The sequence below is a fragment of the Lontra canadensis genome, unplaced genomic scaffold, assembly GCF_010015895.1.
Source record: "Lontra canadensis isolate GAN:19392208 unplaced genomic scaffold, GSC_riverotter_1.0 scaffold212, whole genome shotgun sequence".
Lineage (NCBI taxonomy): Eukaryota > Metazoa > Chordata > Mammalia > Carnivora > Mustelidae > Lontra > Lontra canadensis.
Genome location: NW_022631206.1, coordinates 201660 through 228182, shown reverse-complemented (window position 1 = coordinate 228182; position 26523 = coordinate 201660). Strand labels below are relative to the sequence as shown.

The 26523-nt window shown below is 40.5% G+C and overlaps 1 protein-coding gene and 1 long non-coding RNA gene across 4 annotated transcripts in view; one reads left to right on the top strand and one right to left on the bottom strand.

Moving 5' to 3' along the window:
• The window catches only part of LOC116861941 (A-kinase anchor protein 6-like), a 417382-nt gene that overhangs the window by 197538 nt on the left and 193321 nt on the right, over window positions 1-26523 (bottom strand). For 2 of the 3 annotated variants that reach the window (XM_032848876.1, XM_032848877.1), the window contains exons 6-7: window positions 15103-15199; window positions 13801-13967 (exon numbers count right to left, since the gene is read on the bottom strand). In XM_032848876.1, coding sequence (XP_032704767.1) covers window positions 13801-13967; window positions 15103-15199 — 264 coding nt within the window. The remainder of the gene's footprint in view (window positions 1-13800; window positions 13968-15102; window positions 15200-26523) is intronic. The other variant, XM_032848878.1, reaches the window with a different exon arrangement.
• On the top strand, window positions 1162-9580 carry LOC116861943. The gene is made up of 3 exons (XR_004381569.1): window positions 1162-1365; window positions 6628-6797; window positions 9374-9580. It is a non-coding gene; the product is annotated as an uncharacterized LOC116861943 (long non-coding RNA).

Sequence of the window (26523 nt, the reverse complement as noted above, 5' to 3'; positions counted from 1 at the left end):
TCAGTAACTTGGAAGGGGAGCCCTCTTGGTTGTCTGACAGATTGCAAGTCACTGCCTGGGCTGGGGGATACGGTCCATTTCCCTGAACCACACAGTACAGGAGGAGGGGGTGGGCAATGGCTGTTGCTTAGGCAGCCCACCCGCCTGCAAATGAAGCCTAATAAGCATTGTTTGATACTGCTGTTGATGATTTTGTCAATAGTGCCTCATCCCCAACCCATTTCCCTCCTAGGAGAAGTGTGCCTATACTTCCCAATATCCAATTTTATCATTTACGGGAAGAAAGAGAACTATCGATTGCCTAGGAAAAGTATGCACAACAAGAGTTTCTATTTTAAGGCATTCATTGAAAGAAGCTACTATGAGACAACATCTGCTTAAAATGCAGGATTTCCAAAGAGATCCTATCTTCAAACTCTGTTACCCGATTCCTCTTTTGTATATTAGCCAAAAGAGAAGAGTCATTAAGCTTTTTGTGTACAACTGACACTAAAAAGAATCTGCAGATAACGATAGAAGATGCTATTTGTCAAAGGTCTGGAGCAGAAATACAACTGAAAACTATGATACAATTGGAGAAAACACAAAAGTAATTACAAAGGAAGAAAACCACTCAGAGCATCAATTTTACCTTTATGATACCTTTGTTCACATCTCTGTCCTCTTTGTCCTAGGTTATACCATTAATAACTCTTAGCCTTCAACCAAAAAAGGGGGTGGGGAAATTTGCAATTACTGATTAATAGTAATAGTTACTGAAGTTAGTTACAAAGTTCTCACCAATCACAGAATGAGATGGTTTTATTTAGTTCTAAAACACAACGGAAGTTAATAGTAACACTACTTAAGGATAATTTTAAAAAATACATTTTGTTTTCCATTAAATCATATTACTCTAATTTACTTGAGAGGAAAAAACATCATGACATGAGAACTTCATTAATGATAATGGTAGTGGGCCCAGAAAGTCACCATTTTATAAATAAATATGTAACTCTTATAAAAGTTTGTGAAGTGGAGAAACAGTCAAAAGTGGGGGAGTGATTGTAAAGCACTGGTGAAGTATACAACGGGTCAGGTTCTAGAATGTCCATAGTCTTGAATAATGGGAAAAATTCCAACACATTAAGCGGTTGGTATCCTACCATAGTTGAGATCACGGATACTACTGAGCCTCCTTAGCAGTGGAATCATGAATTTACACCATGTGGTTATTCGCTTACTTTCAGCTAGGAAAGAAAGAAAAGCTTTGGGCATGAGGGTCTGAAAAAGAAAAAAGAGCTGAGACAAAGAGGAGTTTTTCAAAATTCCTCATAATTCAAAATGCATAGCCCTCAAATTAGGGATGAACTTTAGAAGGTTCAAGTACTGACGTTCATATATATTAATTTCTTTCTTAGTTCCACAACTGGACCAACAATTCCCACCAGAAATTATTTAACTGGTTTGAGCCAGATGGAACTATCCAGTGAAATTCAGTATTTCCCCCATCTATCTAATGAAAGCCAGAAGAGGCATCAAATGAATGACAGCAGGAAAATAAATTTGACCAAGCTGGTTTGGAAAAATGCATGAGTGTGTGTTTTATGGAGACTGTTCCAGAGAAGTGATCCAGGTCATTTTACAGAGCAGAGCTCCTCACCCCTGTATTTCCTCCAAAGGCCCAGAAGAGTATAAACTATATTATGTTAGCTAAACCTCATTCATCATTTACTAGAAGCATGTGTATGTACATAGATTATAGTGCACCAAATATAATATGTCAGAGATTAGACTTTGTTAGCGATTCAAATAGTGGTATGATCCAGTTCTGCCCTTTCAGTTCATGTCAATTTAGAGACCTTTACCTTCTCAGGTTCAATCTCACCTAATCTTGTTAGAGAGCTTTAGAGCAAAGACTACAAATTTCATCAACCAGTGTGCTGGTCAGCTGGTAAGTTACATTAGACACTTCAGGTCCTTTTCAAAGAAGCAGCTCAGGGTATATTCTCTCAGCAAGTCTGTTTAAGTAGATTTTTCTTAAAAATCTAACCACCTATTAAAACAGTTAACCAGCTAGACCTGAATCAAGAAAGTACAAAAACAATAAAATCATATTGTTTTCTTTCTTATGGCATAAATTACTAGTTATTTTAGGAGAAATAGGTGAAATGGCTCTTTTAAAGATTGTTTTCTTCATAATGAAAAGCAAGAGGCAAAGGAAATGGGAGAGATTTGTGGAAAACAAGGGAGAAGGTGATAAGATAGAATTGAGCCATTATTTATACAGCTAAAATAAAGTATCGTGAAAGATGAGAAAATAAAGTGTAATTCTGTCCTTAGCTTTAATAAGAATATTCTATATCCACCGATTAATAATAAAGTATATTTTTAGCCCAAACAATGTTTAAAGTGCATACAACAAAGAAATGTAGGATGCAAATGTGGCCCTGAGGAGTTTATAGTCATGGAGTGTAATCATCTTAAAAGTTAACTATAAAAGATATAAATGGAAATTCAAGACAACAATGGAAATGGTGTCACAAGGCTGTGTGTGATTAATCACTAAACGTAATAGTAAATGCAATACAGTTTAGAGGGGACAGCAATCACTTAGGACTGGAAAATTATAGGGAATCTCTATTGGGACAGTGGGATTTGAATCCCAATCTCGTTCTCCAGTCCCTCCTCACCCTAAACCCTCCCTCTAGTCAACTAATTGTCTCACTGACTAATCACACTGAATTTTCCTTCATTCTAAATCCTTCGAGTTCCTTCCCTCCTTACTCCGGCTTACCACCCAACAGTTCTTTCTCTCCTATCTCAGAAGATACATCCTCCCTTCCTGAAACTCACAGCCCTACCTGATTCACTTCTTCTCCCTCATCTAAATCATCGTGTCATTTCACCTTTTTTTTTTTAAGATTTTATTTATTTATTTATTTGACAAACAGAGATCACAAGTAGGCAGAAGAGGCAGGCAGAGAGAGAGGAAGGGAAGCAGGCTCTTTGCTGAGCATAGAGCCCGAAGCAGGGCTCGATCCCAAGACCCTGGGATCATGACCTGAGCCGAAGGCAGAGGCTTTAACCCACTGAGCCACCCAGGTGCCCCAATTCACCTTCTTTCTTGTCTTTCTTCAAATTATCTTCTTCAACTGTCCCTTTTTAACTAGTTCTATTCTTTGGCCTATAAACATGACAGTGTCACCCTTATTCCATGAAAAGTCCCTTAGACCTACATCCTTACTCTCCCCTGGCTGTCAGCATTCTGGAAGTTTCACTGTCAAGCATGTAGATTTCCACTCAACCCCCAGTTTTAATATGGCACCCTTGCTCTCAGTTACTCCAGACATTACTCAAGGTTCTATCATATTTCTCCCTTATTCTCATAAAATAGTCTTCTCGTGTCACTATCAACTTCCAAGGCTACAGCTATTATTTCTATTTTGACTGCCAAAGTTATATCCTCAGCATTGACCCCCTACTCTAAGCTTCAGGCTTGCATTTTTGACTGAATATTGTGTATAACTACACAGATGATTTTCAGGCTTCTATTTCTAAATCATTGTTGTCAAACTTTTTTGCACTTTGGAATCACCTGTGGAGGTTACAAAAATACCTGTACCCAAGTTATATGCCCAGATATTCTTATTAATTGGATACCAAGATCATTATACTCAGCTTGAGTATAGAGCAAAGTATAACTGCTCCTTATTAAAATGTGCCAACTTCCATAAATGCTCACATGATCCTCCTAATTGCTCATGTTCAATTCCTTTGAGTCACCTTTAACTCTTCCCTCAGCAGCCCCCCATTCTCCAGATACCAAATCCTAATATTTCTTCTTCTATAACATCACTTCTATTTTTTCTTTATATTATCACAGCCACTGCTTTACTTTAGCTGCCTCTAGTTATTGTACTAGATTCCTAATTCGGTCCTTCCTCTCTCATCCTACTTTTGCCATCTGTTTTCTATGGCTAAATCCAATCATTAAAAACACTCATGGCACACTAGTAAAATACAAAGTCTGCAGCTGATATTCAAAGTTCTCCATTATATATATATAGCTCAAAACTTATCAGGCTTTATTGCCCACTACATCCTCATTCCTTCCCATAAACACAATAGACACCCTATGCTTGAAAGAGCCAGACTATTCACCATTCACCACTCTCTAGATGTTCCTCAGATATTCCCTTTTCCATACTTTTGACCATGTTAATTCCTCTGCCCGGAATGCTCTCCCTCTAATATCTTCCTACTAACAATTTATCAGAATATTAGAGGGCTTCACAAAATCCATTTTCTCTTAGGGGTGGGGGGGGGGGCGCCTTCCCAGACCCCATCAGATTGAACTAATGTCCCCTCCCCCAAACTCCCTGTCTCTATGTGCCTTATTATAGGACTTATCACACAGCCTGCCTTAATTTAGAATGACATATGTGCAAGTCTGTCTCCATCAATGGGCAGGGAGCAAGGAGAGGTACAGTGACTTGTCCAGAGTTATGACATCACACTATAGTTACATATTCAATATTTATTGATTTGAGGATGGATAAGAACAGCATAGATATAGAGAATAGAACAATCCCTGGACAAAAAGAAGAAAAGAAAAGGGAAAACAAATTTGGGAGATGGTGAGTTAAGCAGAAGATTTATGAAACGAAACAGTAGCATGAATCTCCACTGAGTAGGTGGAGTCAAATGGCCTTTACCCGGTCATGTTAGGTTTTTAAAAAGAATGAATAAGCCTGAGTATCTTATATATGTTTGGAGCCTAAGTTCTCCCATTAGTAAAGGGAAATGATTATAGGAGTTAAAATTGCTAGTACTATTGGGAAGTAAGAATGAGGCCATCCCGGTAAAAGTTTTGACACAAACCTAGAGCATAGAAAGCCCACTCTAAGTGCTAACCCCATTAACAGGGTCTGCTACACACACACACACACACACACACACACACACACACACACACACAATGGCTATACAGTAACATTCAAGATGTCAAAAGAAAGATTTATCTGACTTTGATTTCCAGGCTAGAAAAAGGACAGAATGAGAGAGAGACAGAGACAGACGAGCATAAATGTCCAAGCAACAGACGTGTGCAGTTGGCTTCTACTATATTTCACGGGACACATACTTCCTTATCTTTCTCCTTCTTTTCCTTTTCTTTTCTCCCCCACCCCCCATCTCTTCTCTTTTGTCCTGGTCTCTTGCTTTAGGCTTTCCTTTTTCCCTCTCCCATTACTCATGCAGCAAGATCCAGGGCCTGGTTTCGCCCTGCAGGGGGCAATACCGAACATGTGTTGGCCTCTGCAGCCCAACTACCTAGAAAGACGGAAGCCACCTCCCCAACCCCGTGCAAGAATGGCTTGGAAGCTGCGGTGAGATGGCTCCCCAGGCTCCAGCCCAGCAGGACCTCCAATCTAGTTAACGTTTCCTGAAAAACATTAACCCTCATTTAGGCGCAGTGGGAGGTGAGACGGGGAATGTTCTGTGAGTCCTGGTGGCAAAGAGCACCGTGTTCCTTACACAGAGAAAAGCTCTCCCTCTCTGTTAGCATCGGCACCACATGGAACTGTATGCTCCAGCTGATTTCCATGGAGAGGGAAAAAGCAGAAGGTGGCTCTCTCAGTGCTTTCTGACCTCGCAAGATGGGAAAGATACTCTGGCTGTGAGAACAATTAAGCAAACGTTTGGAGGATTCTGGGTGTGGAGGGCAGGTGTGTGTACATTTGAAAGCTGCTGTTTTAGAAGAAGTCCTATGTGACTCAATAAACATGAGAACCGAGGAGGGTAATCCCGTTAGCAGGGCTCTCCTCAGCTCAGACCGCTCCCCTGACAGAAACAACACATTCTGGGAAAAAGGGTAAATCACACACTGAGGTAATTGTTTCACACCTTCAAGGAATTTACTTATTAATTTCAAAGTGTTTTTGGAAGCAATTCTGTATCTTGCCTTCTGTTTTGTGCTTAAATACTTGTTTTTTTTTAATGTTGACCTCCAAGTCCCTCTTAATGTATTTATTATATATTATCTTTAAAATACATCAGGCTGAGTTACGAAATGTGAATTCTGCCAGTAAAAGAGGGCTGTTTTCCATTGAATGTAACTTTGTATACAACATCATGCATCTTTGCAACTCTAGGTATCATAGATTCTGAGATTAGGCACTCTTTACTAAATAGGGAAAGAAAAAAACAGACTACCTCCTCATATCAATGACATTTCTCTGTGTTGATTAGAGACACCAAAGAATTTCACTCCCGATTTTTGCTGAGCCAAACACTTTGGTCTTGAGGCCACCACCAGCAATGGAAATATAGTGTGAAAAATTAAGATAAGCTCTGGTGTTACATGTCATATACACCAAGATAGGGATGCCCATTAGCTGTCCTTTGACCTGCTGTATATTTTTATCATCTCAAATCATTTTCAGTCATCTCATTAGAGTGGCAGACCATTTAAAAAAATTCCTCATCTTGGATCCACCCATATATCTGATAATATGCAAATTTAAGTGCCTCAAGGAGATTAGAGGAACTATCTCTTATTTGATTCTATCATAAATTTAGTACCTACAACAGATCTTCAAAGAAGTAACTCACTTTTGTTTCTGTCTTTCAAAAACAATTTTGAAGAAAAGTTGCCCTTCTGATAACAAAAAAAGCACTACTGAAGAATCCACTGCAGAAGAAAGGGCGCTCCCTAGGTACTGCATATCAGGACTGTGTTTATATAGTTCAGCAGAAAAGGAACTGGAGCAGATACTGGCTTTTAGGAAGAATTCCACATAAAAGAGGGGGAATTGGTAATGCATTTACTACTCATTTGCTTGCATCAAGAACCACATTCCATTTTAATCTGCCAACATCCTAATTAAGATGATCTGAATCTTGGGTGATCTATTATTCTAGATCTGAGATAGCCCAATTTACATTAGACAAGATGTTACACTGTGTGCTTACACTGAGATGATAAGACCACTGAGCATGTCTTCCCTCCTGTCTGGCCCAGCGCTGGGCAGAGCATTCTGTCAGCACTCAATAAATAATGGCCAGGCCTTTGCCTATTGTCTTTCTCTCTACCACTTTAGGCACAATTTCATCTTACTATATCATTTCTGGTTCCTTTTCACACATAGAGCTGTGCTCCTTTCTGCATGAGGAAGATAGGAAAGTATCTCAAGTAATTCTCTATGAATGTGTCCATCCGTGTATATGGGACTAGCAACACCTAAATGCAATTGCCATTCATTACTTCTATGTCATTTCTGAAGACCTTAAAGAATATGTTGCCTACAAAAGCTTTTGAGCCAGAAAAGGAAAGAATACAAAGACAGTGCTTTGGAAGCATCAGGATCAAATTCCTTTCCAGGATAATAATATCCAGCTGCAATATTACCCAAGAGGCACTATAGAACACAGAGAAAATAGCATACAAAGGTACTCTCCAAATCAGCTTCTTTCTCCCCACTTGGGCTAAGGAAAGTTACCCATAATTAATTTTATTTAAGATTTTATTTATTTGAGGGGCACCTGGGTGGATCAGTGGGTTAAGCCTCTGCCTTCAGCTCAGGTCATGATCCCAGGGTCCTGGGATCGAGCCCTGCATGGGGCTCTCTGCTCAGCAGGGAGCCTGCCTCCCCCTCTCTCTCTGCCTGCCTCTCTGTCTACTTGTGATCTCTGTCAAATAATAAATTAAAAAAATCTTAAAAAAAAAGATTTTATTTATTTGAGAGAGAGAGAGAGCACAAGGAGGGGGGGACAGTGGAGGGAGCAGCAGAGGGAGAGGGAGAAGCAGGCTCCCCACTGAGCAGAGAGCCTGATGTGGGCTCATGACCCAAGCCCAAGGCAGATGCTTAACCAATTAAGCCACCCCCAGACACCCCCCAAAAGTTACCTATAATCTATTAACATAATACTAGGTTAATACTAAGTTGTCTGATATACACACAAAAAATGTGTTAATATTGGACTTGCCCTCCCTAGACATCTGAATAAAGTCCAGGTTGTCTGTGACATAACCAAGTCAGAGGCCACCTGTATGTCCCTTCTTAGCCACTATCTAAAACTGTCATTTGTAGGGCTGAGCAAACATATTTAAGAAATGTTCTTAAGCTTGCTCTAAGTGCTATTGTTGAACAGATAACACTGATGACCTTTATAGTCTTATATCCATTTCCAAAGGGATGACAATCTAAGATGTCAATCTAAGAACCTCAAAGAAGGCAGAAAAATAAGCACAAGTCTGGGGTTCAAAGCACCTCACCCTCTATCTCCTTTCACTAAGGAAATGAAGATGTTTGATGGAACCCAGGGTAGGTCACCCTTCTGGTAGCTGTAAAGTTTTCTGAATTTGCAATAAAATCTTCAAATATTCTTTGCACTGGAAACTTTTCTTCTTCTTCTATTTTTTTTAAGATTTATTTATTTATTTGACAGAGAGAGAGAACAAGCTTAGGGGTGGGGGTGGGGAGGGAGAGAATCTCAAACAGATTCCCTGCTGAGCATGGATGGAACAGACACAGGGCTCAGTCTGAGGAGGCTGAAAGCACAACCCCAGCCGAAATCAGGAGTCGGATTCTTAACCGACTGAGCCACCCAGGTGCCCCTTGAAACTCATCTGTTTCTTTAAAGAGGACAAAGGAACCACTGTCTGATTACAGTGATGCCAAGTTTGAGACGTTGTGTTAGGGACATCATGGCCTTGATTCTAAGACAGCTATAATGATGGCTGAAGAGGTGACAAGTAAAGAAACAGAGAATAAGAACATCTTAAAGGAGGCAATGTGCAAAGTTTAAGAATGCTTTCTTGCTTTCAGGATTTTGGGGTTTTGCCTGGAAAGGTAAAAAAAAACAGTACAGCCTTTCTTAGGTGTTGGGTGTTCAGTGTTTTGAAATCCCTCCAGCTACACACCATTCAAAAATTTAACATACTGAAAACCTAGTTTTAGCTGATAAACTTTAACCAATCTATCTTAAAATAAAATACATAATTACAAGCATATTTTCAATTCTTGGAAGTGAGTGCTAAAGCTCTATTTCTAGAACTGGTGAATTCTGTTCTCTATTTCCATGTATAAAAGATCGCACAGTCCTGGGAAAACACTTTTTTTTTTTTAAATGAAATACAACAAATAAGGTGCGCTGCTGAGTCCTGGGGGAGAAGTTTCCCAGAGTCTTTGAATTTCCTCCTATCCTCCTTCTTTACAAGATTTCTAAGACCAAGTCCTTTTCTGCAGTCTCTCAAACAAGGTAAAAAAGAAAAATACCCCCTAGATATATTCTTTAGATTTTTCTATTATGCCTCTCAAGTTCCCAGTAGCTTCTGAAGTAAACTTAAGATGAATTCTGGAGTTATTTTTTTATCATGTTTTAATTTCAGTTCTCTTTTAGGTCTAAGATGAAATAGATGATCATAACTGCTCTGCTTGGAGATGCATTTCATGGCACAATGTATACGTGACCTACGCAAGGTCACGTCATGGAAAGAGAACTGACATGAGAGATAACAAATAGAATCCAAGCTTTTAGTCTTGGACAACTTCAGGGTAACCTATTTAGGCTTGCTTTATTTCATGCAATACGGCAAGAAAAGTTTCTTTTTAAACAGTAAGTACGTCGTAGATATAAAGTGTGTATAGGGTTCTCTCAGTGGTTTGAACAATGTCAATTACAAATATATGAAGAATTACTGCCCAAATCACTGATCATTAAGGGTTATTTTATTTTATTATTTTACTTTTTGGTCACATTGTGAGCCTTGGTACAGTGGCAAGCCAGCCTACTTCTCATCCACAATAAGATCCCATGTTCCAGCCACACTACACGTTTCACACCTTGAGGTCTCTGCACATGTTTCATGCTGACAAAAATCCTTTCCACCCCTCATTTAAAACATCAACTCCCCTGTAAATCTTCCCTTTTCATTATCTTCATGCTGGCAAAAATCCTTCCCACCCCTCATTTAAAACATCAACTCCCCTGTAAATCTTTCTTTTGAGACCCCCAAACAGGGTTCATTATTTCCTTCCCTGTGAACTCAGAGTGCTGCATACCTATCTAATGTAGAGTATCTATCAGATTCTATTATAATTATTGGTTTACTGTCTCCACCACCAGAAATGAAAACTTGTCCATTTACCCTTATCTAGGATTTCCCACATGCCAGGCACTGTTGTGAGCACTGTAAATACATCAGCTCTTTAATCTGTACCGCAGCCCATTTGAGGGGGTTATTATCAGGGCCTCCATTTTACAAATGAGGAAGCTGAGACACAGAGAAGTAACGTTGTTCTCCCAAGGACACCCAGCTAGCGAGTGCCCCGAGTGGAACTCAGGCAGTCTGACATCAGCCAGAGTCTGGGCCTCCCCTGATACTCTCTGTGTTTGCCCCACAGAGGAAAGCAGGCAGGTCGTGGATATTAAACAGATAGAAAGAATAATCATACTGATTTCTCCATAGTTTCCTAGGCTTAAATTAGAAATATATTACCTTTGTCTTAAATGGATTTCACCTTCACCCTTGACTATGGAGGAGTTCATTTGTCCAGAGAAAATTCAGCCCAGACTGGGGAGAGAAAGCTAGTTGAGAGGTAGAAGGCCTAGGATTTTGCTGGCTCTGCCAGGTCAGAGTCAAACTCTCCGTACCTCCCACAGCTTCCACGGCTGCCAAAACCTATAGAAACCTCTCCAGGAGCTGTTTGTAGTGGTACAACTCTGCACACATGTGACACAGAATGCTTGACACAGAGATAGTATTCACAAAGAATACTTAGGTTAGTCTCTGTAAACTGATGGGACTCTGAGCAGGAAGACACTGGGACTTTGGGATGATTCAAACAGAGAGGTTTTTGTCATTGTTTCTTTAGAAGTGAGGCACCCAAATCATTAAGAACCGGATGTATTTATCCTTCCTCCTGAAGTAATTTAAATTTATATCTCAAGTCCCCACAGGTGATTGTCACCCATTTTACCATTTAAATCACTTCTTAATTCTTGTATTTTATATATATATTCTGTATTTTTCTAATTAAAATTTTTACTCATGGTAGAGATTTGGAAAATTTAGAGGTATCTAAAAATATCTAATTGCATATTAGAGGATTTTACCAATGTTTTAAAATTCTCTTCTAGAATACTATTTTAAATGGCTGTATAACCTTTCATTAGGATAAGATGAAGCATGATTTAATTAGCCTGTCCCTGTTTTAAACATTTGGTTGATATTAATTGTTTGCTGTTATAAGACTTTCTTTCATGCTCTGTGGGGATCCCGGTTGTTGAGAATCCTGTAGCCCCCGCAGGAAAAGGGCCTCTTAGAGCCTATACAACAGTGCTTCTCTGGGAGCTTGTGCAATGCAGATTCTGGGGCCCCAGCAAGGAGGTTCTGACCTCTCAAAGCTGGGCTAGAGCAGGTGCTCCTCTCTTTGAGAAATGCTAACACTGCCTCTCCTTGGAGAATACTTTCTCTTCATCCGGTTACTTCTTTACTCCCTTCTCAATATACAGCCCCCAAAATGAGCTGATTTCAAAGTATCAAACTCAAATTGGTTCTGGTGAAGACAGCTACTCATTTTTACCCCCAGTCTTTTATTAATTTAGGTGACTGGCCCATCTCTGCAGTTCCTCTTTGGCACCTCCTCAGCCTTTAACCTGACTCCACCCACCCATGGTCCACACCACAGCCAGGAACAGCTTTTTATGCAGCCAATCAATGATGTCATTTCCCTCCTCACTACAAAACCCTCCCTTTGTGACCATAGGCCACCCAGCTTCCTTCAGACCCTCCTCTTTCTCTCTCTGTCTCTCCAACTGCACTGGCCTACTCACGGAATGCCTCCTCAGAGAAGCCCTCCTTGACGTCCTGATCTAAATCACTTCTCCCAGCGCAAGCTCTGGTTGCTCCCTTTTCTTTCACAGCACATCACCATTTATAAAGCTCCATGAGGCAGGTCCTGAGACTTAATCGTTCATCACCAGCATATCTGGCCCTAAGCAGGGCCAGTGAGAGGCAGTCTTCTAGTCACTATCCACACAGGCTCTGGGGCCAAAGGGCTATATTCAAATGTGAGTTCTGCTACTTAGGACCTGTGTGACCTTTGGCAAGTTACTTAACTTCTCTGTGCCTCCTTTTTCTCCACTGAGGATAACATGGGACTACCAGAGAGGTTTGTTGTGAGAATTAAACGAAAGAATCCACAGAAGTGCTGAGAATCACAACTGGGATGTAGAATATATCCAATACAGGATAGCTTTTTAAAAGGAAGCAATGAGTATGCTTTGATAAATAAATAGAACACAACAGACTTTTGAGTTGCATCTTTTCTCATCATCACTGCCCTGCAACCCCAGCCAAAGCATTCTTAGCCCCACCAACGTCTCCCTGCAGCCTGCTCCTAGAGAGGGCTCTACTTCTGCCCTGAGAAATCTGCTGAATACATTCTCCCTTCCATATTATTAGTTCCAGCTTTGATCCTTTCATCACGTCACTTTCTAGAATGTGTGCTCATGTGCCAAGCCCCGGCTCTTCCTTCCTCCGAGTATTTCCTGAAATGTAACCTCCTCCGAGGAGCCTTCTTTAAGTGGAACTGAGCTCATCGTTCCATTCTCTGTTTCCAACAAATAAGTTAAAGGTTGTTGTTCGAGGTTCCAAAGCTATAAATCTTTCGAGCTTTTCCCTGGCTACGTGGTCTCACCATTGCAGGATGGGTGGGGTTTCTCCTGAAGAATGTGAGTCTAAGAAGGTAAAGGGTTCGTTTAACTTGCTCTGTATACATTTAGCACAATGCCAATCCACATGGATGCTGAATAAATGTGACTTGATGATGGTTTAATTACTTTGTCCATGCCAGGAATAGAAACCCTGAACTCTTAAATCTGTTTCCCCCCACGTTGCAATATGTTTCAACGCTGAGTCTATTATGAGACTGGTTTTCTGCATGTACTTTCACAAAAAGGATAAATACAAAAGAGAGATTACATGAAAATATCAAATTAATAAAATTATTTTACACATCCTGAGTCCAAAGATACCTTTGGAACAGCAGTGCATTGTATTAAAAGGTGCCTCGTTTAAAGTTTAATTGCATATGCTTTATGGGTTATTTTACAAATCTAAAAAAATAACCAAAACATGTCAATACTTGTTTTTAAAGTACTTGTTGTATTTGGTGCATGCACCATTATGGAGAACTTACACTCAGAGCAAAAAGATTTGTAGCAAAGCATATGACCTTCTTCCCACTACAATGACCATCCCCTAATTAGGCAATGCATCTGATAGTCATTAACAGGAATGAGATAATGAATCACTTTCTCTCTTCTTTGTTAATTTGCTGTAACCAAGCGGCTAATGGATGTCAGAGCTGAGTGATTGCACTGATTATAGTGATTTATAGTTGCAACAAAACAATTTAAAACCATTCTGATTATTCATGTTAAAGATGCTTTATGTTTTGTTTACTAAATGTTTTATGTCCCCCTTTCTCCTACCCCTAAAGTATCGTCCCCCTCCTACTCTGCCACTTTTGACAAAAACTCCTCTTCCTGGAAAACTTGAAAGTTGTAGGCTTTTTTTTTTTTTATTGTTTTAAACTAAGCCATTTCATTTTGTTTATCCTTTGTCTCTGTATATCTACATATCCAAGTAGATATAGAGACAGATAGATAGATGGATGGATATAGAAATAGATAGACAAAGTTTACCCAGTAGAAACAAAAAGCCTTCAGGGTGGAGAGAAAACTTCAGTGGTGCCTAGTTCAAAAGAAGGCAGAAATGAGAGGAAATCAGGCAAACTTCAAGCCACTTACCTTGGGGCTTCCAGTCCCTTCCTCGCCCTCCACAGACACATCAGTAGCCAGAATCTCAGCTTTGATGGTATCCAGAGCCCTGAGAATCCAGCTGTGTTGTCGTTTGATTTGCCTCTGCAGCTCTTTCCACTGGCTTGCAATCATCCGCAGCATGTCCTTCAGCCCTTCTCCAAAAGGAGGGGAAAACACAAGTTACAGGCTCAACTGCATTTTTTACCCAGGATTGTCTTTTAGCCAGGAAATTAGATGAATATTTCAAACAGTAAGCCTAATTTTAAACAACCATTATCACCTGCCATATAAGCATTTGTCCCCCAGGAGAGGGGCTGGGGGATTTTGCCTTCACAGAAGGCATAAGGACACAAAAACAGGATCACCACAGAGATGCTTGGGCGGGAATCGACTTAGCTTCTGTGCATTGACTTAAAAAAATGCATGTTGAACAAAAATGACCAAGTATAAAAATTACTGACACCAAAGCTTCACTTTCCAAAGAGAAGGCCCTGTGTGTATCCGTGTGGAGACTTCACAGTGATCAGAAAGATGCACAGAAATAGGCAAAGTGAACTCGATGAGGAATACGGTAAATGGGCCAGAATTAAGACAGCAGTCCTTTCCCTTAGCATGTCCGATTAATGCTGCTCTTTCCTTATTTAGCTGTAGTAAGCTCAAAGCAAGAGCCAGATTATAATTCACCCTGTCTTACGGTCTTTTACTACCAGGGTAAGTATTACCAAATGACAAAACTATTTTTTATTTATAATCTGTTCCTCATAAATACATTAATACTGGGCAAGAGTTGGTTTAAGGCCAAAACTCTGCTAATGCAATGACCAGCAAAAAAACATGCAAAATGTTCACGTGTGAGAACTGGCAGGGAAATAATCGGATGTATCTCGTCCGCCGGCCTTATATCGGTAATGATATCTATAAGTACCCTAATGCATATGCATTATAACTATTTGCACAATTCTCATTCATTATCTTAATGTTATTTCTAGGGCACCTACATCAAAAAGCATGTCAATGTGAAGTTTTCAGGAATGTGATTTCAATTGAAACTCAGGCGAACAGCAAGCCCAAAATAAAATGAAAAGACCATTTGGAGGCAGTATTTCATCGTATAAGTATCACAGCATTGTATGCAGTATATGAAACATTTATAAATCTTGAAGGTCAATCTGATAATGTAAATATTAATAATACATAAGGAAGTGAATATATGCAGTAATTTACAGCAATGCTTCTTCATTCTTAATAGTCTGGAGACATAAAGGCTTGCAATATTTCAGGAGGATTTACCTGCTTTGTGAGATGCAATAAGCTCGAGAAGTTGGTGTCCTTCCTCCTCCACAGCTTCCTTGAGAGCACAGTGACTGTCTACATTCAACTTAAAACTCTGCAAGGAAAAATATGAGCATCAAACCCTGGCAAAGCAGTTAAACATAAAACATCCATACAAAATTACTTGCTACTTTTTATCAAGAACCACACAGCCCAATTTACCCAATAGACAAACTAATTTGCAATACTAAAAGCTATTGATATTTGGGATCTGGGCTCAAAATGTTTCCGTTAGATTAGCAGAGTGCATCTGTTTGGAAACAGCTGACAAATCTAGAAATTCATTAGGTTTTTATGAAAAGTCACATCCCGTAGGCTATATCAGGAGAAGCAGTGCTCTATAAAATATACTGAATTTGTACCAGCACATATGAGCTCTTTTCTTCACTTTTTAAAAATGTTAGTGATAGCACTATTTATGAAACCATAAAAAAATTGGCAGCGTAAAATATATTAGCCTTATGTGCGTATATCTAAATCCATTAATAGAGTAAGGGTTGGACTCGGCTGTTTCTCAGATATCACACAAACCAGAGAACATCAGGTGGACCGAGTACTGTACTGAGGAGTCAAATGCTTCCCAAATCTTTGATTTTTAAAAGCTTATTTCTTACAATGTGATTCTGCTTGAAAAATGAATATGTCAGGCACATCAGGGGCATTTTTCACTCATGACCATCCTCCAAAACCCAGCAAGTGCTGGTATGGCTGAATCCCAACTCAGGGCCATTGCTTTCAGGAAGCCTTCTCTGTTGCCTTACGTGGAGTTGCAGACTCCTTTCTCCCTGCTCTTACATGTGTTTCTACTACAGAATTTATCACCTGTATCCTGCTCTATTTCTACACTCTGCTACCAAATTATAAGCAATTTTAAAGAAATTCAAGTTTCACATTCATCTCCAACTCAGGTCACATGGAAGATGTTCAACAGATTTGCAGAAATCATGGATATCTGTCAAATTGGATCAACAGCACTCTCTGAAGGGGAAGGCTTCCAGTTAGGTATTTCAAGAAACACGGGTGGCTTTCCAAAGTGTTCCCACCTCTGGAATGTTAGAAGGCATTCCTACCACAGCAGGTCCAGTGGAGAAGAATCCTAACAACCAATCTGTTGAGTCAATGGCTAGTCTTCAGGGTGAAAATCAATTCCTTGAGTTGACTAATTAGGACATGAATTTGAAATACTACATGCCAAATGTTGGCTTCTCCATGACAGAGCTCCACAATATACAATATATTTTGCTGTCACTGATGATTCCTTGAGTAATAGCTGTATGCAGAGCCCTAAGCTTAGTGTTAAGTAACACAAGCTTGGGGCGCCTGGGTGGCTCGGTGGGTTAAAGCCTCTGCCATCTGCTCAGGTCATGATCCCAGGGTCCTGGGACTGAGCCCCGCATCGGGCTTTCTGCTCAGCGGGGAGCCTGCTTCCTCCTCTCTCTCTCTCTCTGCCTGCCTCTGCCTACTTGTGATCTTTCTCTGTCAAATAAATAAATAAAATCTTTTAAAAAATTAAAAGAATATTTTAAAAATTTAAAAATTAAAAAAAAAGAATATTTAACACAATCTCATGATGATACAAACCCAGTTAGAATGTAATTTGGATGAAAGAGGTTAAACCACCAAAAACTGTAAAGTTAGGTACATTCATTCGTTCGTTTAGGAACCATGCATCATGCCTGTTCTGTACACTGGACTGATAGTGACTTAAGGGGTTTAAAACATGGCCTCTGGCATCAAAGGGCAGCTAAACATGTCCCTAGGAGAACAAAGTGCAGCTCAAGTCATCGCGGATGTTCAGGAGTGACTCTGGGCTCTCTTTTTCTTAGTGGCAAAAGGGGTCTTCTTTTTAAAGCTGAGAGGAAAAAGCAGGTTAAAAGAAACTGGATATGAAGGAGATGGGGACAGACAGATCAGAGTATGAAGTATAAAGATAAGAATTTTGACTAAAAAAAAGTGTTTGACTCCAAAATGGTGAACGATTTCATCTGACTAGAGGCATAAAAAACAGGGAAGTTTTAGCCAAATATGACAGAAGAAAAACAATGGTAAGTTTCCTCACAGGCTGTTTACTCTTTCTCGTATTGTCCTTTTTCGGCCAAAGGTATATGGTTGAATAAAATAAAGTACGGCAAAGTATGGGAAGCCTAATGCTTCTGGTCAACACAAACACTATGAGCTCCATGAAAAATTAAATATTACTTTATAGCCAAAATATGACTGCATATACTTTTTGCCACTGCAGTAGATATCCTCAACTCTAAAGCAAGGCCATGTGCAATAAGGTTCATGTATGTTTCAGGGAGAAGGGACAAGGAAAAGAAAAACACTTGAGATCAATGTGAAAGTGCCACAATTTAGGAAGAAACCTGTTCTTGAGATTTCCTTATAACTGTAAATTTAGCCTCGTGCTCTCTCTGATTCTCTGTTTACTTACAACAGACTTGTGCTGAATGGTTAGTAATCATGAGCTTCTGAAGAGGTGCATCAGGCCTATGTCTCAGAGCAAAAGAGAACCTAAGGACCTGTGAGTAGGTTGGATAATTTGACATAATTGAAGCCAAGAGTATAGAATAGATGCAGCTGGGTCTGGTTCTGCCTCAAGATGATGTGGAAGCATTTGATTAGGAAAGTGGAAGAGATGAGGTATTCATTATTAGGAAAAAGATAAGCTGATAAGCTTGATGCTGTAGAGAAGACCCATTTAATATATCTATTTCCCAAATAGTACAATATTGCTTGATTTTCAGGTGCATCCATTAACCATTAATAATATCAACTAAGGAATTCATAATGGACCGCCAAGAAGGCAGCCATGTGGGCACATTAACAAAATTGTCAATGAAATTTCTGGCCACTAAAGAATTCTGTAATAAGCAATCCCCATTCTGTCCCCACCTCTTCCTGAGGGAAGGAAGCTTAGATGGAAGGATTTGCTTCTCTTCCTCTTTCATTTTCTTTTTCCTTGAACCTGATACTTGAACACATTTCCATTCTTGTGCTCCTAACACATTCCCTCAGCAATGCCAGATATCCCTCTGCAACATCCACAGCATTCCCTGAAAATGCAGGGCATTCTCTGAAGATTTAATTTATGGCAACAACATTATCATAGGTGGGTACCACGTTCTTGTGTCAATGATATGTGACACTCCTTAAATATGAGTAATCTGGGTTCTAGGAAACTCCAGATCTTTTTTAGTGTCTTTAAAGCAGCATATAATTGAACACCTAGAAGAGAACAACTAAGGAAATGGAAAATACAGTGACTGGGACAAAGGATTGGATTATCAAAGAGATGATACATCAGAGGCTGACGAATGGGTATATCCACACCTGCAACCTCTAGCTCCACCACCTTAGATAGATCTGGGTGCACTACAACTTGGCAGGATCGAAATTTATACCAATTCTACTTTGACCATGATCAGACTTTATAAAACAGATAAAATACTACCTCTAATCCTATTCTATTCAAATTTCTGAAAAGCCCCGTTTGATGGGAGTATGGCAGTCATGTGGATATGAAATGAAATCAAGGAAATGTACACCTTGGTGGACAAAATTATGACAAGAGTGAAGAATGACTGCTCATGAGGGCTCACAAGATTTGGATCTCCTGGCACAGGAAATAGTGGGAAAGACCATACTCACATTCAGAGGCTTAAAGATCGAAAGTGGCTCAACCTTAGCAGCATTGTCTCATGAACACAGACTTTCAATCGTCCAATGAAATACTGTTAATGTCTGCCAGGTCCATTGATGTCCATGAGTATTGAGATGTTGGTGAACAATCAAAGAGGCCGAAAATGAGTTATTGAGTCTTTCCTGACCAATTTCAATTTTTTTAAGCGCATGAATTAGTAGATATTTACTGGGCAGTCTTTGCCTGGCTTAGAGATACAAAAGATAACAATACACAATATACAATCTGGGCACATGCAGCATATAGTCTTTTCGGTGAAAGAGATAAAAAAAAAAAAAGCCAGTAGCATCATAGGACTCAGCATAGCATAAATGTGGAATCAGGGTTTGATGTCTAAGAGAGAATGGAAGGACCTTAAGCAAAATGAATAGAAATATGCCCTACCCAATGAGATTTTTTTTTTTTTTAATTAAAGTATCACGCTGGCCAAGTAAAACCAAGAGTGTGGGCTGTATTCTGTACAAGTGTGGCAGGTGCTGGATAGGTGCTATGGGATCCCAAGCTGGGCGCCAGGTTCTGCAGAGCCTTGAAGAGAGCTAGTGGAGAAAGGACTAATTTGTATGCAGGCCTGGAGACAGCATTTATTGTAGCAGGAAGTAGGAAGCCGAAGGCAGGTAGGTGTGGCTGGGACAGGGTATTAGCGGGAGAGGCGGAAGCTGTGATATGTGGTCATTAACTCCAAGGGCCATGAAAGAGTCAGGGAAGAAGATGTCAGAACACTGGAAACGGATGGGCGCAGTTCTCTGTTCTAGAAAGCTCTCTCTGGTTGTTGTGCTGAGTTGATTTTAAAAGGGCAGACTGGAGACAAGCAGGCCATTAAGGAGGCTGCTATGGTAATACAGGCCAGATGTTTCTGCATGCTCATAATTTTTTTAATTAAAAAAAGGTATGCTTTTCTTCTAAATGAATGAAAGTAGAAAAAAATGGAGAAAATCTTCTGTCTTTTTAAAGTTTTTCTCAGTGTGTGAGAGCAGCGTGTGCCAGAATTTAGTTCCTTGGCTGTTCTGATGATAAATACCAGAGGTTATTAGTCAGGAGTCTCCCGATGTGAAAGACATATTGAACTGATGAACTTTTACTCCCACTGTCATTTTAAAGAGATGGTATATATGCTGATGAATAAGGCACTTGATGACACTTTTTCTTCACACAAAAGATTTTTACTACCCTAAGAAAATGAAAACTTGCTTTCTTTTTCCTTTTTTTTTTTTTTAACAAGGGCAGGAGGAAGAATGTGTGTTCAGTCAGAAAAGCAGAGGCTTAAAAAGTCACATGCTACCTGCCTTAGGCTATCTCCACCGGGGTCCCCTCTAAGCCATGCCTACACCATCCTGTGTTCCCACAGGCTCTTGGTGAGGAAGAAAGCCCCGATCCCCTGGGTAGCAGCTGGAAGCTACTCTTCTCCTCTCCCCAATGCCAACAACAGAGGATGATCATGTGGTCCTCAAAATACAAAATATACCTTGTAAATGCCATATGTATCAAGAATTGAAAGATTTTTATGAGTATAACAGTTCTTTGTTTAAGAACCTCCAAAAAACTGGACAAGTTATTACATAGCCATTCAAGTTAAGATTGTGAAATCACATGAAAAATACACAGAATGTATTGCAAGCTCAAAAAAATGAAGATTCAGAATGGTGTCTGTGACAGCAGTAGAGCTATACAAATGAATAGTCCCAGTGCATGGAAACAGAAGTCCGCGGGGAAACACAACAAAATGTTAACATCATTTGTGCAGGGTAGGACCTGGAGTTAATGTAGCCTGGTCTCACGGAAGGGGTTCTCTGTGCTTCGGCTTTCTACAACAGAAGATGAAAATAATACTGACTTCTAGGTTATTGCGAGAATTAGAGATAATGATTGTAAAGCACTGAAGCAGCACCCGGAAATAAGTGGGACCAAAGAAAAATCATTACGACTTTTAAATTCATTTTCTCTCTTTTCCAAATGTGGTCTGCGGGAAATGGTACTTTACGGTGACTTCAGGCGACAAGGAGCACTTCCCGTTGAGGCTCTCTGAACTCTGCAGGTGCATAGACCACATGGTCTTTCTCCAGTGTCACCGCCCAGCACAGGTCTGCCCACAGAGGGCGCCCAAACATAGATGCTGCCATCTGAGATGGGGCCTAGGCTGCCCGGACAGAGAGGCCAATGATTTGGGGCTTCCTCCTGCCTCAAGTGTGTGCTCTTGGGCAAAGCATCTAACCCTTCTGGGCTTCTGTTTCCTTATCTACAGTCCAGGCATTTGGACTCAATATTTTCCAGTCCTTGGACGCGCTGATTTTATCTTTCAGCCAGACGGTTCAGGATAGGTGGCTTGGGAGGCTTTTTATTTATTCTAAACTAGAAAATTTTCAAAGGGGGAAGAATCCCAAAGGCCATCTAACCATTCATCTACCCCAGGGCAGCTCCGTCCCTCAACCATCCTGGGCAGATGTGTTCATTCTATTTTTAACTATCTCCAGGGAAGTTTCTTCTATCTTCTCATCCCAAGTCCGCAACATTTCTTCTCAGGAATTTAAGAGCTCTGTGCAAAGCAGCACGAGCCTTCCTCTGCTTCAAATTCTTTTGCCAAGTCATCTCCGCAGTGTGGGAGTTGGAAATCAGAAACATTGTGAGAATATGCCAACAAAATCCACACGTCCAATCAATCATCAAGCCCTGCCAATTAATTTCTCCAACCTCAACTCTTCCATATTGACTAACACTGCCTTTAAGTCAGGCCCTCATCATCATCTCTTGCCAGGTTGACTTCAACGGCCTTTGGTCATGGCCCCTCAAAACCACATTTATTCCTTATTTGTGGCCTGCCTGTGAAGGCGCAGGCATTGTCCTAAGTACATGGGATGTGGCTACGAACAAGGTAAATAGCCCCTGACCTCTCAGAGTTCACTATCTAATGGGGGATGGAGGGTGTGCATCTTAGTTGCAGTCAATTGTGTCAAGGAGGCCATGACAGCACGTGGGTGCTGGTGACAGCATGGTCTCTGGAGCTGGTCGGCCTGGGTTCAAATCTCAACTCCTCCATCACCCACCCACTGTGTCACTGTGGGGAACCTCTGGTTACTCAGTTTGTTCAACTGTAAAAAGGGAGAAATGTTAGTGCCTACTTCAGGAGATTGCTGTGATTACTTCAGGAGATCACCAGTAGAACACAGTCCGGCCTATCATAATAGTTCAAGAAAAACCATTTCATTACACAGAATGGCCTGCCTCCAAAACAACTCCGGAAAAGATGCTCCTTCATTGTAGGATAAGGTCCAGCCGCTGGCATGACCTACAGAGCCCTCTCAAATCCCAACCAAGTCTACTTCTCAGGTCCCATGTCTGCTTGAAATGCGCCTGAAATGCTTCAAGTTTCCAGCTTACACCAGCCATCTCACACCTCTGAGATTCTGCTCTTGCTGGTACCTGTGGTAAGGACTGGTATGGACAGTCCCCCCCATTCCCCTGGCTAAGACCTGCTCGTTTTTTAAGGTTCATTTCAGGGGTCAATCTCTCTAGCAAGTTTTCCCTGACTTTCTTCTATCCTACCAGTTTGCACATTCTCCTAAGTATCCCCAGGACATGTGCAGAGCTCAAACAACTACTTGCTACCATGCTGGATAACTAACTGGTGATGTATGTTCTTCCCGGCCATGAGTTCCTAGAATTTCTTCTCACTCATTCTTGAATCCACAGTGCCTCAAATGGTGCCTGGCACACAGAATAAATAAAGATTCATACCAAAAACCTTCCATGAAGCTTTCAAACTGCACATGGCACTTTGGGAGATGTTGGTATAGTCACTCTTCGCTTGGAAGTGGTTGATAAATGTCCCCAAATTTTACTCAGTGAACACCATGTAAATGAGCTGTCATGTTCCTTCGCTTACAAAATTACTTGCCAATTACACTTAGATGACCCCAGTGTAATTGCCATATAAACTGTACCCTGGCTGAGATAGCCCAAATCATCAATTTAACTTTACCCTCTCATCATATGGTATTTACCACATAATTAAATAAATGGTCAGCCACCACCACAATTGTATATCTCCCCAACGAAATGAAGTGGCTACATTTGTCACTGATTTATCAGTTATGACAATACGCAACACACCTCCAGGTATAATATCAGAAGCTTAAAAAATTTGAAAGCACTATAAAATTCTTGAAAAAGAAATTATAAGTTTATGATCAAAAAGAGAAGCATTATAAAAACTTTGTTTACTTTAAAAGAAGAAGGAGGAGAAGGAGGAAGAGGAGGAGAAGGAGATGAAGAAGAAGAAGGAGGAGGCAAAAAGATATAAAGACAAAAAGTCCTCATTCCTCCTAAGGAGACTTTCTTCCTGAAACCTCAGATAATAAAAACATGCCCAAGAATTTGAAGGGAAGTTCAGTTCTTCAAACAAATCACAATTTCTTTCAAATAAACAGTTGCATTTTGCTGTGTGTGGAAGGCCAAATGTATTTTACTAAGGTTGACATTCTTTGCTGATCAACTTGTTAATACCTCATGCAAGAATTAGATACATGGGAGAGACCCTAAATGTTGACAGTGCCTCTTAGTGACCACATTTTCATTTGCTTTTCTGGATGCCACCTCCACACCTGGCACAGGTAATCACATTGACTTCCCAGCATGGCCACATTAGACCAAATGGATTCACAAACAGAGGTTCTCTCTAAAGGGACTGTTTGACTTCCAGAACACACTGCTCTGAGGCTCTGATTGAAAAAGAGGTCAGTGCTGGCCCAAATATCACTCTGCCCCCCGCGGTGGAATAATTGATGTGCAGCAGCCCCTACAGATGTGGAGTCACTGAGGTGATGGATGGATAGAAGTATATTATTCACATGTACATCTGCTAATATACAGGCCCCAGTGCAAACACCAAGACTTAAGAATATTATGTGGATTTAGGACAATCCCTGAAGGACTCCACTTCCATTAAAAATTTGTTTGGCAGCCTGGGGCAGATCTATTCCAACTCCCACATGCTTCATGCATTTGAGAGGGGGAACCAAACTGCTTTAAAAATAAATTTAATAAATCTTGTAATGTCAAATCATTAACATCCTGTCTAGTCATATCGTCTTCGTATTTTGAAAGAGCAACATTAACCTGTGGAATTTTTTTTAAAGCTTTCTAATATCTGAGTTAACATTTTTATTCTCCTTGGGTTTTCGACCAAAGGGAATGAATTACATCCTGAAAACAGGAGAGAACATTCCAGTTTTTTCCTTCTATAGGCATTTCTCTTGTCACAAATATACCAGACAACCCAGAAAGCTCTGTGACCAGAGTCCATTTTGGTTTGGAAATAGTAGAGGAAATAATTGAACTCACAGACATTCCCAGTTATTGTTTGCTGATTTACAATACTAGTTACAATTTGCTGCTTGTAATGGTTGTAACACTGCTCTTACAAATGTTCATTCATTCATCTAGCAGATATTTTTAGTACCTATTATGCACATGCAAGGCTGGGTGTCAGAGGAGACAGCAAAGAGACACACAAGCTATCCCCTCAAGCAGGTGACAGTCTGGGTGGATGGGGAGAAACCCAACCTCTCTAAGGACACCTGAGCTTTGCACACCACATATACTTCTCAGGTCTCCGAGGAAAATGCTCACGATTCCTTCCAAATGAACAAAGTATCCTCACCTACAACGTGTTTGTTTGCTCTTCACAACCATCTTCAGCAACTGTAACAGTTGTTTTCTGTGTCAGATCTGTTTCAAGCCTGAAACTCTCACCTTAATATTACTTACATTGAGTGCACCGCTTCAAGATTCCAAAATCCTATGTGACCCAGTGGCTAAGGAGGATCTGCACCTGGGTGTACACTGGAAGAGCAGTGGGAGGCGACGTCACCCTTGCTCAGGTGAGCTAGGTCACGCACTGGCTTCTGTCCACATAGGCTCATATATGGACATGCAGCCTGGGCTGGAAGCCTCATGGTACAAAGCCAGTCTACAAAGCTTCTCTTCAGCACTTAGCCTATTACTGCCCTAAGTAGGAAGTGCTTAATAAATGCAGTGTTTCCCTGGCATCCTAATTTAAAATAACCATTCTGTCCTAAAAAGAGCAATAAACAAAATAATAAATTGGTCAAATGTTTAGCCACCAACAATTTTCAAAATGATGAGAACTGCTGGGTATCACGGGATCAAGTCCTAACACTGAGTCAAGCCAAAGTGTATTCCCAGGGGCTTTGAACAATTCAGGAATCCTTTTAAGCTGAAAACGGAAGATAATACTCTGTGTCTCCTAGATGGACAGAATTAGACCTATGAGCCAAGGAACGGGGTCCAGGACTTCTACATAGCCAAAATGAGCCTCCCGTCCCCACACATCAACATCAAAATGCCTGCATGCATGCCTGGCGGACCTTTCCATTCCCAAGCCACCAAAGGAAGTAACTCAAGGATGGGAGCTGAGTATTTTAAATACCCCAAAGAGAAGTAATGCTGCTTCCCTACTAAACTCTCAGCTCTTCACCTTAAGCTGATGGGAAGCAAGGGGAACAAGCAAATAGAACTTCAAAGGTCCTATGAGGCCACCAGCTCTGCTAGGCAAGGTGAAGGGAAGTGGCGGCCAAACTCACACAGCTCAGGTTTTTGAAGTCTAACTGACGGTCTCCCATTAGCTGAGCAATACAGTCGCTGCTGTACGGTGGCAGCTGCTGGTCTTGTGAAGCTCAGGCTTCTTGGGCCAGTGCTGCCCATCATCTCAGCAGAGAAAGACAGCCAGGGAAAGGTGGGCACCAGGAAGTGCCCATCATCTGTTAACTTGAAGCAATGAAAAATGGAGCAGAGGTGGAGATAGGAAGGCAAAGCAAAAGAAAACCAGCTTTCTTTGGGAAATTTTCCTGTATGGCTAAAAACTGTGAGAAGTATTTTGTTGTTGTTGTTTTTAATGATACAAATGAGAGCTATTTAATAAAAATATGATACAATACAAAGTTCTAAATGTAGACAATAAATGCATGAAAGTATCTGTATGGAGATTTTGTTAGCCAGGAACATTATCAGTTTAATCCAGTCTGTCTTTATAAGTACTTAGGGTAATGACACAGTAAGGAAAAATTTTCAAACCCTCCAAGGTTACCAAGGGTTATAAGAAAGGGTACCAAGATTATAAGCACCGTCTGCAGGATTTGGGCGCTTCTCTGCCACCTTGTGGTAGCCCCCTCAAATTGCAGGTACTGATCCTAAAAAGAACCACGAAGGTGGGCTTTAAAAGCTACCCCATATACACATACTCAACCTCTGTATGCACATAAACATGGACCCTACACACTTTTCCAGACCTGTAGCAAAAGCCGTCCCTAGACTACAACAGACTTTCATTACATGGGGTCTCTGAGTTGCTGCAAACAACAGCCACTAATGGGACAAGGAAGAGAATTTCAACTAATGTTAAAAAAAACAAAACAAAACAAAAACAAAACAACAACAACAAAAAAGAACCCTGAATGCTCAATGCTGTATTATTTGCAAAAGCATAAATAAGGACACGGCTTAAATGGCCATCATCATGGGAACGATTATATAAATTGTGGCTCATCCACACAATAAAAAATATTAAGGAGCTGCTAAAAGTAAAATGGGTAGTAGATCTTCATGTAATGACAGAAGGATGTCTGAGATATCTTTAGATACAAAAAGCAAGTCATTGAACAGTA